The 16600-nt window shown below is 36.6% G+C and overlaps 3 protein-coding genes across 5 annotated transcripts; 2 read left to right on the forward strand and 1 right to left on the reverse strand.

Annotated features, from left to right (window-relative positions):
* The first annotated feature begins 3776 nt into the window (after positions 1-3776).
* LOC145133033 (ABSCISIC ACID-INSENSITIVE 5-like protein 2) lies at positions 3777-6183 on the forward strand. Its single transcript, XM_079067977.1, has 4 exons — positions 3777-4283; positions 4357-5349; positions 5430-5501; positions 5804-6183. The coding sequence occupies exons 2-4, from the start codon at positions 4531-4533 to the stop codon at positions 5882-5884; spliced, it is 972 nt and encodes a 323-aa protein (XP_078924103.1). The 5' UTR covers positions 3777-4283; positions 4357-4530; the 3' UTR covers positions 5885-6183.
* Positions 6184-6482: 299 nt separating this feature from the next.
* On the forward strand, positions 6483-8753 carry EMB1241 (Co-chaperone GrpE family protein). Of its 3 annotated transcripts, none has more exons than XM_079067582.1 (3): positions 6483-6874; positions 7201-7716; positions 7828-8184. In XM_079067582.1, the coding sequence occupies exons 1-3, from the start codon at positions 6581-6583 to the stop codon at positions 7924-7926; spliced, it is 909 nt and encodes a 302-aa protein (XP_078923708.1). In that variant the 5' UTR covers positions 6483-6580; the 3' UTR covers positions 7927-8184. The 3 variants fall into 3 exon arrangements, with proteins under 3 accessions (XP_078923708.1, XP_078923706.1, XP_078923707.1); XM_079067580.1 differs by lacking the exon at positions 7828-8184 and adding an exon at positions 8250-8753 and having other exon boundaries at positions 6485-6874; XM_079067581.1 differs by lacking the exon at positions 7828-8184 and adding an exon at positions 8250-8753 and having other exon boundaries at positions 6485-6874; positions 7204-7716.
* A 1553-nt stretch (positions 8754-10306) lies between these two features.
* On the reverse strand, positions 10307-15888 carry LOC145132683 (uncharacterized). The gene is made up of 4 exons (XM_079067569.1): positions 12774-15888; positions 12435-12692; positions 12067-12249; positions 10307-11926 (listed from the first exon to the last, which is right to left on the reverse strand). Exons 1-4 carry the CDS (start codon positions 15465-15467, stop codon positions 10646-10648), a joined length of 4416 nt encoding a protein of 1471 aa, XP_078923695.1. The 5' UTR covers positions 15468-15888; the 3' UTR covers positions 10307-10645.
* Positions 15889-16600: the final 712 nt, after the last annotated feature.

Consider the following 16600-nt stretch of genomic DNA (forward strand, 5'->3'; position numbering starts at 1 on the left):
CGGTTCCACTAAATCTTCCTACATACTGATATGGCTTCAAATAATAACGAATCTAACTTTAAATCATCGTTTTTAATAGAAAATTGAGATAAATCTGCCAATTTATTAAAGGAATTCCTTATGATAGAAGCTGATTTTGTGTAATTTGAAATAGAGGATGATGATAAACTGTAAAATATTTTTTCATGTTCGAATCTAACCTGAGTTTATGTTATTTGAATCGGATGTTGAAGCTTTCAGTAGAAACAATGACGATTTCAATGACTTTGAGGTTTTCTTCGTGTTTGCTGGATGAACGAAGAAGAAGATGATGAATAGTGAGCGCCTTATTAGCCCGGTACGTTTTTTGGTTTAGCCCGGCCAGGCCTGCTCATTTTTTCAGCCCAATACTTTTTTGTTTGATGGAATTGCCCTTAATGAACACGATTATACGATAATTGTCCTCGCAGTCCTCACTGTTTTTTGAGTCCTCATCGGATTCGGACTATATATATATATATATATATATATATATATATATATATATATATATATATATATATAAATTTATGTACATTTTACTTAGAGGCCAAGTTAAACTAGTTTGAAATCAGCCTAAAAAAACATATGACATGGAATGGTGGAACGGTAAGCGGGTGCACTGTGTACATCTCGACATCTGAACAAAGAAACAAGAAAGCAACAAGAATTAAGGCACCATAACAGGAACACAATCGACTCCTCATGAATCACTAATCTGACGCCTCGTAAATCTCGACATTATTGCATCTGTAATATTGCTTCTCCTTCTCGTATACACAATCTCGACATCGGAATTCTCATTTCCAATTCCTTTCTTGATCAGTTGATCAAACGATTTCTCTATTGCTCTTATCGAGTTATAGTCCATCGTAGTGTACTTCTCACTCAATCATTCTCAAAACATTATAATCTCACATTTTACTTATGTGTTGTCGTGTTGAACTGTCGATTTCGCCCCCTTATGTGTTGAACCGATGATTTCATATGCCCCTTTGTGTTGAACTCTTAACTTTGAAGTGATTAGAAGATACCAAATCAGGTTTGATCAATATTAAAGCTTTTGATTCTTATTTATGTTTTCTTTGTCATCCTCTATTTACGTTTGTTTCTATTTTTGATTTTTTTCTCAAAGCTTTTAATTTCCCGTTTTCTGTTTATTTTGGAATCAAAATTTGAAGTCAGATTCTCCGATTCTTAGACTGAAACAGTGAAACTCAAATCTTCAAGTTTCAGATTTTTCACTGAATTAGGTAATATGTTTGTACATATTTCTATCATTGTTTATAAAACTTTTTTTTTTTTGGAAACGACAGATGAATCCACATAAGACTACACACAATATTTCAACGTGCACATTGAGTTTGAGCGCCACATAAGCGGACAAACTCAACCCCCATAAAGATTTCCAGGGAAAAATTCTCTACATACAGAGGTATCCCCCAAGGTTTGAAACAAGGACCTCGGCCTCACATGGGTATAAAACCCCATGCATCAATCCAACTATGGTGGATGTCATTTACTATAAAACCTCATTTGTTTATAAAACTTTTCCAATGTTTGTTTTTGACTTGATTTTTCAGAGTTTCATCTTCAAACCATTAAACTGCTTATCTCAGACTTGATAGGGTATTATGTGAATTAGAATTGTTGGTTAACGGATTTTGATTTTATTTATTTTACAAATTTATGACTTGTTACTAATTTTATTTTTCAACTTGCTTTGATAATAAGGATACACAAAGACTATAATTTGAGACATGACTATCATAAGAAATGTTGAATGGTTTGGCATAGGGATGAAAGTGAGTCCAAACCCGGACCGGATGGACCCGGACCCGGAAAACCCGGAACCTGTTAACGCGATTTTGTAGAACCGGAAACCGGACCGGTATATAGGAACCGGTTCCGGTTCGGTTCCGGGTATGGTTCCGGGTAAAGTGGGTCTATAATCGAAAACCCGGAAACATCAAAGTGGGTAGGTTGGAACCGGATAAAGTGGGTTTAGAACCGGAAAACCTGGAAAAACCGAAATTTTTTGGTAATTACTTACTAGTTAGTGGGTTGAACTTTGAAAATTTTCATATTGATATCCCGACTTTGGGGGACTATAACTCATTGAATATGAAACCAAAATTAACAAAATTATAGTCTAAAATCATGTACAAACTCTAAAATACACTCCGGAAAAACCGCATGTCAATTCGACTTTAAACGAATGAGATATGCATGTGTTAACATTTTCACATAATACACAGTACAAAAACAAATAGTTGAAAAGTTGAAAATTTTCAGTTTTAATATCCCGATTTCGCAGGACTGTAAATCATTGAATGTTAAACCAAAAATGACAAAATTATAGTCTAAACTCATGTACAAACTGTAAACTACAAGTTGGAAAAAACCACATGTCAATCCGACTTCAAACGAATTAGATATGCATGTTTTAAAACTTTCACCGAATACAAAAAAATTGAAAAACTAAAAATTTCCAGCTTTGCTATCTCGACTTTCGGGGACTGTAAGTCAATGAATATAAAACTAAAAATAGCAAATTTATAGTCTAAAATCATGTACAAACTCTAAACTACATGTTGGAAAAAACCGCATGTCAATCGGAGTTGAAACGAATGAAATACACATCTTTTAAACGTTTCACAAAAACCGGTTCCGGTCCTAAAAGTGGTTCTGGTTCCAAACACCGGTTCCGGTTTTTAGACCCGGTTTACCCGGACTCGATGGACCCAAACCCGGATTACCCGGAACCCGGATAAAGCCATTTTTTAAACCCGGAACCGGAACCGGTTCTATATATTCCGGTTCTAACGGTTCCGGTTCTGGTCCGATTCCAAACTTTGGCATCATTATATAAAAAGGAAGATATGTTATAAAGAATCGACTTAATAGTGTTATCGATAATTTTGCATCTAAAAAGGCTAGAAAAAATATATATTTTTTTAAATTAGTTGTTTGTATATTTATGTTTTTGATAATGTCATTAATGATTTTAATAAAATGGTGTGTTTTTTTCAAATCTTTATTACATTTGTGACTTTCATGGAGTCTTTGTTTCTTAACGTTCCGACCCAAAATATATTTGGATCGATCCTGAAATAATTATGAAAATACAATTTTAAAATGATCCAAGAGACCGTCTTTTGGAATTAAAAAAAAAAACTACCATATCATCCATGGTTGTCAAAATCACAATCGTAGGTATGAAAAACGATCTGGATCGTAAGAGGATCGTATTTGGGGTATGATCGAGATCCGATCCGATCCTACTTTCCTTTTTCTTTTTTTTTCTTTTTTTTTTTTTTTTTTTTGCAAATGAAAATTATTTTTACCATTTTATGTCTTTTACGTTTTACCAATTTACCATTTATAATTTTGTGTTGTGACTTATAACTAACATTTTGAAGTTTTTATAACTTTTGAACGAAAAATTAAATGTATGAAATATTTTTCATGTTTAAAAATTATAAATTAAAATTATGTTTTATTTTGTGGAATCTTAGGATCCCGATGCCGATCTTGCGAACCAAAAAACGATCGTACGTAGGATTCTGATCTTGACAACTTTGATATCATCCCCAAACCACACTTATTATTCGTGTATATACTCTATTATAAAAATGTAAAAAATTATTTACAGCCATATTATTATTAAGTTAGAAAAGTAAGAAAAGGTAAAAATTGAAATGAGATTATAATGAAATTGACATTCATAACTTTATTTGCCTTGATTACATTATCTGCATACATATCCAACCAAACCCCTCTTGACTCGTGAAAAAGAAGGGCAAAAGATCGAAAATAGGAAAAGTGAAAGAAGAAGGGGCAGTTTTTCGTTTTGAAGATTCAAGATCAGACCTTTGGGCGTGCAATTTCTGTTTTTTCCGACGTTTTATTAAATAAATATTTTCAAAGTCAGCAGATATATACTTGGAATTTCTATCAACCTGGCATCAAAATTTTCTCTCCCCAATTGGTGGTGGGGTTAGTGAGTAAATAGATTACAACTATAATAATATTATATTCACCCATTCTTCTACCAGTACGAGAATCTAGAATGTGGTCATATGTTTCGTTTATGTTGGATTAACCCAATTTATAAATCCATACTTGTGTTCTAGATTTTCTGATTTGCTGAACAAAATGGTTTCTTTTGATACGAAGAACGTTCTTGAAGATTTGTTGTCGCTGATGCTGCATGGAAGAAGAAACTAAATCTGTTCTTCGATGGTCAGGGTTTTTCCTCTTCGGTGAGTTGTTGTTCATTTGCATCTCGTGCAACACTTTGTTTGTGATGATTGTGCCCGATTTGCATTTCTTTAGGAGGGTTGGGGTCGGAATCCAGGGACTGTAATTAGAACACCCTTTGCAACTGTGCTATCAATCCGCACTTGTTTCATCGATTGTAACGAAGGGGTTTTCATCTTAATTTTGGTTTATCAGTTTTGATCGATTGTTTAGTAAATAGAGGGTACATCCGGAGTGTAGACTGAGAAAATGGGATCAAACGGGCGTGGTGGCGAGTCCCAGCTACCAAAACCAGATGGATTGGCAAGACAAGGTTCATTGTATAACCTAACTTTAGATGAGGTTCAACAGCAATTAGGAGATCTTGGAAAACCCTTAAGTAGTATGAATCTTGACGAGCTTCTTAAAAGTGTTTGGACTGCTGAAGCGAATCAAGGTATGATGACATTGACAGGTGGGCAGGCGGATTACACCCACCATGGTCAAGGTCAAGCTTCATCTGTAGCTCGCAAGTCAAGCCTTTCTCTCTCTCATGACCTAAGAAAGAGGACAGTTGATGAAGTATGGCAAGATATCCAACAAGGTCATAAGAGTAAAAGTAACAACAATAATGCTGATAAGAAGGGCAGTCGAGAGAGACAAGCAACACTAGGTGAGATGACATTGGAGGAGTTTTTGGTGAAAGCAGGGATTGTTGCAGGATCTTCTCCAGGAAAGAAAAATACAGGTGGTGGTTCTGTTATAGGAGGAGTTGATTCAAATGTGGGACATGGGCATCAACAAGCACAATGGATGCAGCAGTATCAGGTTGCACCAATTCCACAACAACATGTGTATATGACAGGTCATCATCCTGTTCAACAATCTTTGCCAATGATGGAAATGGGGTATCCTGAGACACAAATGCCTATTTCTCCTTCACATTTGATGCATAATTTATCGGATACACAGACTCCTGGAAGGAAAAGAGTTGCTTCTGGAGATGTCATGGAGAAGACTGTTGAACGGAGGCAAAAGAGAATGATCAAAAATAGAGAATCTGCTGCACGCTCACGAGCAAGAAAGCAGGTACCCGTACCTCCCCTTTTTTTTTTTTTTTTTTTTTTTCCAAGTTGTAAAGAAGAGATTTGTTTATGGTTGTTGAACAGGCTTACACCCATGAACTGGAGAACAAGATTTCACGTTTGGAAAAGGAAAACGAAAGACTTAAGAGACAGAAGGTATGGTTTTTTTTTTTTTTTTTTTCCAAAGTCTTTGTTTCTGTTAGATTTTCATTTTCCTTAAAAATATGCAAGTTTATCAAAAGAATAGTCTCTATGTTGAGTTTGAGCTTGAGTAGTTTTGGGAAATCCCTTTGTGCGTTCAATTCTTGTTTTGAGCTGATCCAAGATCAAAACATGTATGATGTATCATATTCATAGCACCTAGAGACTAGTTAGCCTGGATTGATTATTAGATGATTTAATAAGATTATGAATTTATTTTGGTGATTAATGTGATGTGATGTGGTTTGTATTTGCAGGAGGCGGGGAATGTTATACCAAGCGCACCACCACCAGAACCAAAGTACCAGCTGCGAAGAACAAGCTCCGCTCCTTTCTAGCAACATTTCTTTCTTGGTGATAAGGTGATATCATGTAGAGAGAGAGGGAGAGAGCCATTTCAGTTTTTACTTTTTTACTTTTTTACTTTTTGTTACTTGTTAGGAGACATGGTTTTGATTGATATGTGGCTTCTTGTGTTTGTTTGGTACTAGTTTAATAGTTTTGTTTGAATAGTGTATCTGTCTATCGTGGGTGATGTGATGGATTCAGGACACCAACACTATTCATTGTATGTATTATGTATATTGTTAAAAAGACAAGTATGAATCTTTGTAATCACAATGTCACTTTTTCTTCATATATCCTTCCTTCATTGTGTAGTCACAGCTTTATCCCGACTTCTTTCATCTCTAAGCCACTAAACAGACGTTTAACAATCATCCATTGTCAAAATCACCATTGCCACCAAAGAAGATAAAGAAAATCCCGAAAAACCAAAATAAAAAGGATTAAATATGCGAAATCCCAATCCACGAATATTTTTTATAAATTATTTGTGTGGTGGCATTATGAATCAAAAATTAAAATAAATTCATAAGAATTTTGCGAAATTATGCGTACTAAAATACAATTAAGACGATAAAAGGGCCATTTATAAATATTTTTTGGGCGCGACTCAAAGAAAGCATTACCAATCCCCCCTATCCATAACTCTACCATCGTCTTCCCTTCCCTTCCCTTCCCTTTCCATTCCAATGGCCGCTGCTGCTACCACAACCACCACCTTCCAGAGAACACCCACCCTCCATCTGCCCCTAACACCAAATCGATTTACCTCCTACTCCAAGTTCTCTTCTGCATCTTTTCAACGCAGCAGACAGTCATGGCCAACACAACTTCCCCTTATGTCCTCCAAGTCCTCAATCTCTCCCCCTTATAAGTTATCTCGTCTCCCAGTTGGCTTCTTCTTCTGCTCCGCTTCTTCACACGACGAAACCCTTGTGACTGAAGATGAAAAGGGCGTCGCCACCGAAGAATTTCAATCCCAGGTACTGTTAATTTGTTTTATGCTAGTAATTCAAATTGACATCCGATGTTGGTGCACGTAATCTCAGAAGTACTTCACTTTTGATTGTGAATTATGTTGTCCAGATTTCAAAACCCAATTTTGATTTCCAAAACTTAACCTAGTATATGTAGAAGAAATTCAGTCACTTCCGGTTTTGGAATTTCTCAGATTCAATATTTGCACAAACAGTGTAATGCTAATATTATGTTTTAATCAGTCATCTGTAATTTCCTTTATCAAGTTTAGTTTTTTCTTCACTTATTGATTCTGTTGAACATCCTGTCATGCTGACTATTGTATTCATAGCAGGAGGATACAGAAGGCACTACTACAGAGGTTGACTCAAGCGAGAGTGATGGTAGTGAAGTGGAAGAATCGCCTGCATCCATTTTAGCATCACTACAGTCATACAAAGAGGCATTGGCAGATAATAACGAGTCAAAAATAGCTGAAATTGAAAGTCATTTCAAGTCAATTGAAGATGAAAAGTTGGGTTTAGAAAGACAAGTGGCAACACTATCGGATGAGCTTTCAACTGCAAAAGATCGAGTTCTTAGGATAAGTGCAGATTTTGACAATTTCAGGAAAAGGACAGAAAGGGAACGTGTCACATTGGTAGCAAATGCTCAAGGTGAAGTTGTTGAGAGTCTTTTGGCTGTTTTGGACAACTTTGAAAGAGCTAAAGCACAAATAAAAGTGGAGGGTGAAAAAGAGGAGAAAATTAATAACAGCTACCAGAGTATATACAAGCAATTTGTGGAGATTTTAGGCTCTCTTGGTGTTGTTTCTGTGGAAACAACCGGACAACCATTTGATCCATTGGTAATTCCTCTTTTTCTTTTTTCACATCAAGTGTTGTTGTGTGGATAAGATAAATATGATGCTAAAAATAAAGTGAAGAAAATGATTAGCCTACTTGATCATTGGCTGCAGGCAAATCCCAGAGCCAGAGTTGGCTCGAAATTCAGTCGAGTACTTGATGATCTTTTTCAAAGGATGGAAAAACTTTATTCAGGTTTTATCAAGACCTAAAAATACATGTTTTTAGCTCAAACCAAGTCTTGATTGATTCGAGCTAACTCACTCAAAACTCAAAATTGGGCTCCTGTGTGGTTGGTGTGCCACTTGAAGTTTGTTGTTGATCTGATTATTTTCTTTCATTCATTTTCTCATGTCCCGTCATTGGGTTGACATTGTACAAAGAGAGAGTTGAGGGTTATTGAAAACCTAAATACCTTGTGACATAATTTAAATTTTATTTCATTGATGGAAATAGCTCCTCTTTATCTATATGTTGAGAAATTGTAATGATTGTAGATTACTGTTTTTGACATTTATCTTTTTGATGGTAAAAGCTGCATGAAGCAATTATGCGTGAGGAGTCAACTGAATATGATGAAGGTGTGGTAATTCAAGAATTTCGCAAAGGGTTCAGAATTGGTGAGAGGCTTTTGCGTCCATCAATGGTGAAAGTTTCTGCTGGGCCAGGACCTGGAAACACTGAATCAGTGGGCCCATCAGAACCAGAGGGTCAAGCTCCAGAAGAAGAAGAAGTCGAGTCAGAATCATCTGCAGCTCAGGAAGAATGAATGATAAGAGAGTTATTATATAAATTCAGTTAGTGAACCTGAACCCATTATTTTACTTTGCAGGAGGGGTGTGTCGACTCGTGCCTTTGCCTCCTGTAGTTAGGGATTGAAATCCGTCTTTTTGCAAACAACTGTCGTTATAATGCTTTTCTGTTATACTTTTGACATATTTTTGGTTCCATGTTCCTTAGTTCTTGACTTCTTGTCTATTACTGTTATACTGTAGGGTTTATGACTTATGTCATGGAATGACAACCAATTTATTACTAATTTGCTTTTTAGGTCACTAGCGTTCAAAGATTGTTGCTATTGCCACCAAGCAACAAATCTTGGTTTTATAAGACCATCTTTTTACTGAATTGCCTGTTTCGCTGATTGCCAACATACATGGGTAACATGGCATATACTATGTGGCAAAATTGAATTTTTTTTTTTGTTCAAGCTTTCATGTGTTAACCATTAGATGAATGTTCATTTGTTTGAAATTGATTCATCCACATAAGATACAAACATTCTTATGTAGATGAATCAATTTCTTAAGTAGAAGAATCATCTATACCAAGAATTGATATTTGATGAAAATGTATGTTCTAAGGCCAAAATGTATGAAGAACAAATACATATCAAACCCAAAATCCAAATCAAAACCGATGAAGAACAGATACGATCAAACCAAAAATCTAGATCGTACATCTTAATTGTTTAACTGACAAGCATAGAACATTTCCTCGTCACTAGAATCTACAAAATTAAGTGATAAGACCTCTTCGTTCCTCAAGCCAAGCATAGAGCAACGCCTCTCAGATGTTATCTTTATGGTAGCACAACATAGTTGGTCCAATTGCCTTCTTGTATAATTTCCTAAAGTTTCAATGGTATCCTCTTGTCACATAAAACCCTTGTGGCCACTAGGTGATAACTTGGTGCTTTACATCCCCTAAAGTTGTTCCGTAATACAGACTTCTAGCCCTCTTATGTTCCCCATCTTTTTGGCCCCCCTTTGCTCCCCACTGAATTTGCACCAAAGATATTCTGTAAATATGCATTAAAATGTAACCCTTTTTAATCTAACGTCGACCTCTAAACATCCTACCTAGTATTCAACTCCGTTCTTGATAGAGTCTTATTTCTACCAAAGAAGTCTCTAAGTCACCTATCGGTGTTGAACACAAGTCAACAACCACTAACACTTGCCGCAAATAGGATTGAGAAATCTCCCTAGGACCCTTCTTATCTTCTAGCATACTCCGAATCCTCTCCCTATATAAACTACCGTATGACTTCTCAAGATGAATGAACACCGTATGAAGATCCATATTTATTTCTCTATTTTTTTCCCACAAGCTGTATAAGGGTCCACCTTCCATTCATGAATCCGAATTGGTTTTCACTTGGGCTGTTTGACGTTGCAACCTATCCTTAAGCACTCTCTCCCATGGTTTCATCGCATGACTAAAAAACTCTAGAGCTTGATAGTTGCACCAACTTTGGGCATCACATTTATTCTTATAAAGAATCACAATCTTTTTGACAGTCTTTTAAGTCTTTAAGAGAGTGCTAAAGGGGTTGTCACGCACTCCCAACTCCACATGACATTGTCACATATATAGGATGACACATATATGTCATGTATCATGTATGTTATGCAACCGGCAAAACAAACAATTGCTGATCTAGATAGTTTAATAAAGCCGAAATTCACTGTTTAGTGGTCATGGTGTCATTTTTAAAACTTTAGGGACCGAAAGAGTAAATTGGTAATAATTCATCTTCATTCCATGACATTACCTCATTCATGCAAGATAACAAAAAAAAGGCAAAAAGGAGAAAACACAAGCCAAGGTATATAAATCTTTCAACTACATAACTTTACACTCGCAATACAACACAGACACACCAATGGTCCATAGACCCCCGAAACCACCCCTAACCTTAATCAAGCAAACTTTACATTCAACCAAAAATGAATACATCAGACCAAAAACATCCCTGAACAAACACTCAAAAGAACACAAAAAATTTCCACCAAAAAATCCATAATTTCAAAACCCAACCGCAGAAAGCCTCACTGAGCAAAACTGAAACTAATATAGAGTAAGCTTAGTACATCATCTCCAATCAAAACCCCAAACCATATTATATATAAACTGCTTCTTTCCTTCTCATTCTTTATCCGTGTTATTTGTGCTTGATACATTCTCTGTTCCATGGTTAACCAATGTGGCACTAATAGAATTAGACTCAGTTTCTTGGGGCAATGCCACCACTAATTCATTGGTATTGTTGTTGGTCAAGTTTGTCTTGAATGCTTCAGCTTCAGAAGCACCTGCAACCTCGATGTTGCTACTTTCCTTCTCATTCTGGGACTCCATTACTTGTTCTTCATCCATATTGAGTTTTGTCTTGGAAAGATCTTCATCAGCAGAAGGGTTGGTTTCAAGAACATGTTCCAAGGCCTGTGGTTCCTGTTTCATCTCATTCAAAGCAGATTCAACAAACTTGGAGAAAGCGTACTCATCTACAGAATAGAAAGTTTCAAGAGCATGCCCCGAGGCCTCTGGCTCCTGTACTCTCATCTCATTCAAAGTTGATCCTATAGCCTCTGAGTAAGATTCTTCATCTTCAGAATGCTTGGTTTCAAGATCATGTGGGTCCTGTTTCATCTCATCATCCAAACTTAATCTCAGATCCTTGGAGTAAGAATCCTCATCTCCAGAATGTTTGGTTTCAATATCATGCTCAGAGGCATCTGGATCCTGTTTCATCTCCTTTAAAGTGGATCCCAACACTTCATCTCCAGAAAGCTTGGTTTCAAGATCATGTGGGGTCTGTTTCATCTCATCCAAAGTTGCTCCTAAATCTTCAGAATGTTTAGTTTCAAGATCATGTTCCAAGGAATGTGGGTTCTGTTCCAATCCTAAATCCTTGGAATAAGAATCTTCATCTGCAGAACACTTGGTCTCAAGATCATGCGAGTCCTCTTTCATCTCATTCAAAGTTGATTCTAGATCCTTGGGATAAGAATTTTCATCTCCAGAATGTTTAGTTTCAAGATCATGCTCCAAAGCATGCGGGGGCTGTTCCGTCACATTCAAGACTGATCCTAGATCCTTGGAATAAGAATTTTCATCTGCAGAAAGCTTAGTCTCAAGAACATGATCATAAGCATGTGGATCCTGTTCCATCTCATTTGAAGTTGATACTAAATCACTGACACTGAAATCACCTACAGCATCCAGTTCCACAAGAAAATTTTCATCCATCTCATGAATCTCATCTACATCCTCAATGTTATCAGGCACATCGGGATCCACTCGGTTTCCTGGTTCTTCAGTTTCAACCACATCAAATTGAGCATTCAATACAGAATCAATGCTTCGTGAAATGTCATTCTGTGGTTCTTCCATCTGCAAATTATCCAAGTTGTTGCTAGTGATTTGCACCTGGAAAGAAAGTTATTCTTATGATTGTCAGTCTCATATTCATCCAATGACAAAAGATATCATGATGCATGTATCGGTTGAAAAAAAAAAAGAACAAACTGAAAAAGTTATTCAATAATTTTGGAGTCTCAAAATCTTACCTGCACTAATTCAGGATTGTCTTCTGATTGCTCGTTTGCAGTTGTGTCTAACAAGGGGACCTCTTCCTGTGGTTGTGGTATAGCTTCTTCTTCTTCAGATATGAATTGGTGATGGGTAGGGTTAGGGTTTTCATATGTTTCACCATTTGATGAGGTGACTTCACCTTGTTTATGTTCTTGAACCTGTCACTTAGAAAGATCAGGGGAGTTGAAGTTGAATTTTTTCTAGACATGTTACATTGTTACTATATTGATATTCCTGGATTACTGTTTCCTATTAAAACTTTGTCTAGCAACAAAACTTGTAAGCTATTAAATAACATCTTCTATGATAGCACCATCAAACGGACATTCTTATATATTGTTACCTGCAGTTCTTCAGGATCCTCCTCCTCTGGTTGAGATATAACTTCTTCCTGTTGAGTGTTTTCATGGGATCTTCCATTAGAGTTTGATGAGGAACCTTCCACCTGTTCTGGCTGATGAGATGCATCCATGTCCAATAGAACATCTGCAGAACTCGATGATTGATGTTGATCATCAGTGTGCTGAAAGCTTTCATCTTTATGCAGATGATCATCCACAACAGAGGGCTCCAAGTTTAGTTCCAAGTCATTAAGATCACGCTGAACAGTCAAAGTATTAACATCATCAGTATTCTGATAAAATCATAACATACCATGTGTTTGGATATTGAATTCCCTTACATTTGTTATGCTCCTTGATCCAACTTCATCTGCTGCTGATGAATCTATCAACTCTACATCATTACCATGGCAATCCATCTCAGTTTTTGGAGCAGTTTCTTGAGAATCTTGACCAGAAAAAGAACCATGTCTCTCAGAAATTGCATGCAGATCATTAGAAATTGAGGAAGATGAGAGATTCCTTGTAACAGATCGAGGACTCGTATCATATACAGGTTCTTTTGGGTGACTCTCTTCCACCGATAAACTTGTGTCATCAATCTCAGACCTTTCTATTAAGCTGCCATGTTCTTCAAAATAAGAACTTGTTTCTGAAACTGATGTTGCCACCTCATCACCGTCTTTCTCATTATATACCTGTTCACTCACTTCATCAGATGATGACAGACTTGATGCCCTGCTATGAACTGCTTCTGCCATAATCTCCATAGAAGAGACCACATTCACTACTTCTTGTTGATTCATCACATTCCCAACACTTATTTCATCCTCATGAAGTCTTTCATCTCCTTCCCTCACTTGAACAGATTCCACATTGTCATCGATATCATCTTCAAAAGAAATAAGTTCTGGTTCTTGAGAAAGGTCAATATGGTCCTTATTTTCAAGATCATCAGCTGAAGAAACAGATTCTGTATCAGATATAGAGCTCAACTTGGAGTCACTAACTTCACTTGATTGTCTTTCAAAAGCCACTGAACCAAGATGTTCAGGTACAAAGTAAGGTCTTTCATGGCTTTCAGAAATCAACTCTTCATGTTCATGTTCTTGATCTTTTTCAGAAACCAGTTCGGGTTCTAGAGAATGGTGGTCATCTTCTATATGATCCTTATTTTCAAGATCACTAGCTGAAGATACCGATTCTGTATCAGGTATAGAGCTCAACTTGGAGTCACTAACCCCACTTAATTGTCTTTCATAGGCTAATGAAGCAACATGTTCAGGTACAAAGTAAGGTCTTTCATGGCTTTCAGAAATCAACTCTGGATGTTCATGTTCTTGATCTTTTTCAGAAACCAGTTCTTGTTCTAGAGACTGTTCATCTTCATGATCCTTGTTTTCAAGATCATCAGCTGAAGATACAGATTCAGTATCAGGTACAGAGCTGACCTTAGAGTCACTAATTCCACTGAATTGTCTCTGAAAAGTACGCTCAGGTACAAAGTAAGGTCTTAGCTTAGTTTCCTGCCTTTCACTTCTCAAAGCCCCAAAATTTGAGGGACCCACATTGAAACTTTCATGCCTACGAAAAAACGGCTCCTTTGGTTGAAAACCTGCAAATTCTTGCTGGAAAGTGTCCCCCACAAGATCAGGTTTCTCTTCATTCGGATCATATGGAAGATCAAATGGATTCCTTCTTTTCAACAAAACAGAAGGTGCAGACCCTGGAATGTTATCGTGGGAATCATAATCAAAAGGATTGCTTCTTGTAGTTGAAATTGGAGGAATGCTCCATGGAAGATCAGCACTTTCTAAATCTATCAAATTCTTTTCAGCTTGCATTCTCATGGTTTTTCGTGCCCTTCTTCTGGCAATAAGATTCTCCAAACGGCGATTCCTTTCCATTTCTGATGTTCCAAGATTCATGAGATTCTTTTGGTCATCTTCTGTCCATGTAATCGCGGATCTGGGTTCATCTTCTTTGTCAGTGTGTTTAGATTCTTCTTCTTCTTCTTCTTCTCCAACTTGTTCATCTTTATGGTTTTCATGACCATCTTCATCATTAGACTCGCTGCTACTTTCACTCAATTCAAGGGAATGTTCTGAATCTTCATGGTTTATCATTCCATCTTCATCATCATTATGCTCTTGACGGATTTCTTGTTCTTCAGAAAGAAGTGGATGAAGCTCATCAAGCATCGGAATGATATCAGCCATTGACGCATCTGGTGATGAACTCTCTGCAAGATCAGATCCTGAGTCGTCGTCATCATCATCATCATCACCTTCATCATCATCATCATCATCATCTTCATCTTCATCATAGCCGTCTCCTTCTACACGCTTCCACAGCAAAGCAGGATCAGAATTCAATGGATCAGCAGAACCCTCCCATAATTTATCATCATTTTCCAACACGATACGTTCATCCTCTGACTGCTTAAGTGGAGAATAATGACTTCCCAGAACAACCTTCACTTCATCTATTTCATTCTTTGCTTCGTCTACTAACTGGTCTTCCTCAAATTGGGAATTTTCGCAATTTTCCTCGGTCACAAACTCACCATCATCAACCAAATAAAGAGGTTTATTGACTTCTACACAAGAATTATCATCGTTAACTGAATTAAACACCTCAAATGACTTCTCTCCGACTTCAATTCTACTGATGTTAGTTTCCTCTGAAGCAAAGTTTCCATCTCTCTCGACAGTTTCAGTTTGACTCATAACCTTACTTTCCAATTTCTGAATCTCATATTGTTCAGATTTGGGTTCCTTTTCGATTTCTGGTATATTTGGCTGACCAAAACTTAACAGAGTTCCAAGCAGAACAGCGGTAGACACGATAACAGGAGAAGAAGATAACAGAAACGAAAAGAATAAAGGAAACAACCGGTGCATCCAAATCAAAATAAAAACCATACCCACAAGAAACGGATGCCTAAGAAGTGATCTGTAGAAAATTTTCATTGAACTGCCAGCATACTTTTTGAACAATTCAGCCCCCATTTCAACTTTATATGATCTGCTCATGAACAAGATTGGTAATAATAGATCAATCAGTAGAGCAACAACAACACACGATGATCAAAGGATTAGTGCCTATAAAGTGAAAGATAGTATTTAGATCCCTGTGTCGGGATTCACTTTTAGTGAAAAATGAAGTTGAGACACGATCGGAAAGATGGGGATCAATATTTTCTGAAGAACCAAAATCGTGTGCAAGAAGAATTAAGTTTCTAAAAGAAGCACGAAGAAAGAAGTTGTGTCGGAATTCACTTTCTTCTTTTTGGGAATGAATTCACAGCTAGGCAAGGCAGCAGGGCAAATCATATCAGTGTTGAATTGGAAAGGTCATGGAGTTTCGTGGGGCGGTGCTGGTAAAAAGGACAATTTGGAAGAACACTTTCCCAAACGCCATGACCATTTCCCATTGGCCATTCTAATTTTCAAACACTGTCTTTTTCAACAAAGACTCAACACAATTACCAATCTTACTCCTGTAAATTGCAATAAAAGCAACAATATTTTCATTTAGTTTTTAGTTCGAAAAATAAATTTTAATACAATATATACTAATAAAAATATTTTGAACATATTCTAAAATAAATTAATCAAAAATTTGTTTTTTTTTTTTTTGCATATTTATTTTTGTCTTAATCAACAATAATGAAACTAATTGGAATTTTAATTGTCTATTAAAATCGGATTATTGAAGATGGAGAAAATAAGAATCAGACCAAATATTAAATAACCCAAAACTTAGACTAATTGGAGTGAGCAATTTTTCACGACCTGAACATCGGTAAACGGCTGAAACACCGTTACCACGGCTGCACACCGCCCCATCATGGCGTTTTTTAGTGTTATGTGGCTTACCGTGTTCACGGTAACGAGTGGCAACGGGGCGTTCTTCTCCTTTTCTTCCTCTGTTTTCTTCACCTCAACGCAGTTGCTTCATTTCTTCCTCCTTGTCAACCCCCGTTTCCTTCAAGAAGATGATGACCTGACAACACAATATCCCTCAACTGATGTGCCCATACCCACCAGCTTTATGGACATTCTTTAATAAAATTGATGGTTACTTTCAAGAAAACATTATATTTTATTATAATATTTAATACACTAAACTTTAAACTAACATTTGTAGTCGATAGAAAAAAGAT

The sequence above is a fragment of the Lactuca virosa genome, chromosome 8 (assembly GCF_052849685.1).
Source record: "Lactuca virosa cultivar CGN04683 chromosome 8, Lactuca_virosa_CGN04683_v6, whole genome shotgun sequence".
Classification (NCBI taxonomy): Eukaryota; Viridiplantae; Streptophyta; class Magnoliopsida; order Asterales; family Asteraceae; genus Lactuca; species Lactuca virosa.

Coding starts and splice junctions, on each gene's coding strand:
- LOC145133033 (XM_079067977.1), top strand. CDS start 4,531: ATGGGATCAAACGGGCGTGGTGGCGAGTCCCAGCTACCAAAACCAGAT. Junction 5,350..5,429: donor GCTCACGAGCAAGAAAGCAG/GTACCCGTACCT, acceptor GTTGTTGAACAG/GCTTACACCCATGAACTGGA. Junction 5,502..5,803: donor AAAGACTTAAGAGACAGAAG/GTATGGTTTTTT, acceptor TTGTATTTGCAG/GAGGCGGGGAATGTTATACC.
- EMB1241 (XM_079067580.1), top strand. CDS start 6,581: ATGGCCGCTGCTGCTACCACAACCACCACCTTCCAGAGAACACCCACC. Junction 6,875..7,200: donor CCGAAGAATTTCAATCCCAG/GTACTGTTAATT, acceptor TTGTATTCATAG/CAGGAGGATACAGAAGGCAC. Junction 7,717..8,249: donor GACAACCATTTGATCCATTG/GTAATTCCTCTT, acceptor TGATGGTAAAAG/CTGCATGAAGCAATTATGCG.
- LOC145132683 (XM_079067569.1), bottom strand. CDS start 15,467: ATGAGCAGATCATATAAAGTTGAAATGGGGGCTGAATTGTTCAAAAAG. Junction 12,250..12,434: donor AGGATCCTGAAGAACTGCAG/GTAACAATATAT, acceptor TCTAAGTGACAG/GTTCAAGAACATAAACAAGG. Junction 11,927..12,066: donor ACAATCCTGAATTAGTGCAG/GTAAGATTTTGA, acceptor CTTTCTTTCCAG/GTGCAAATCACTAGCAACAA.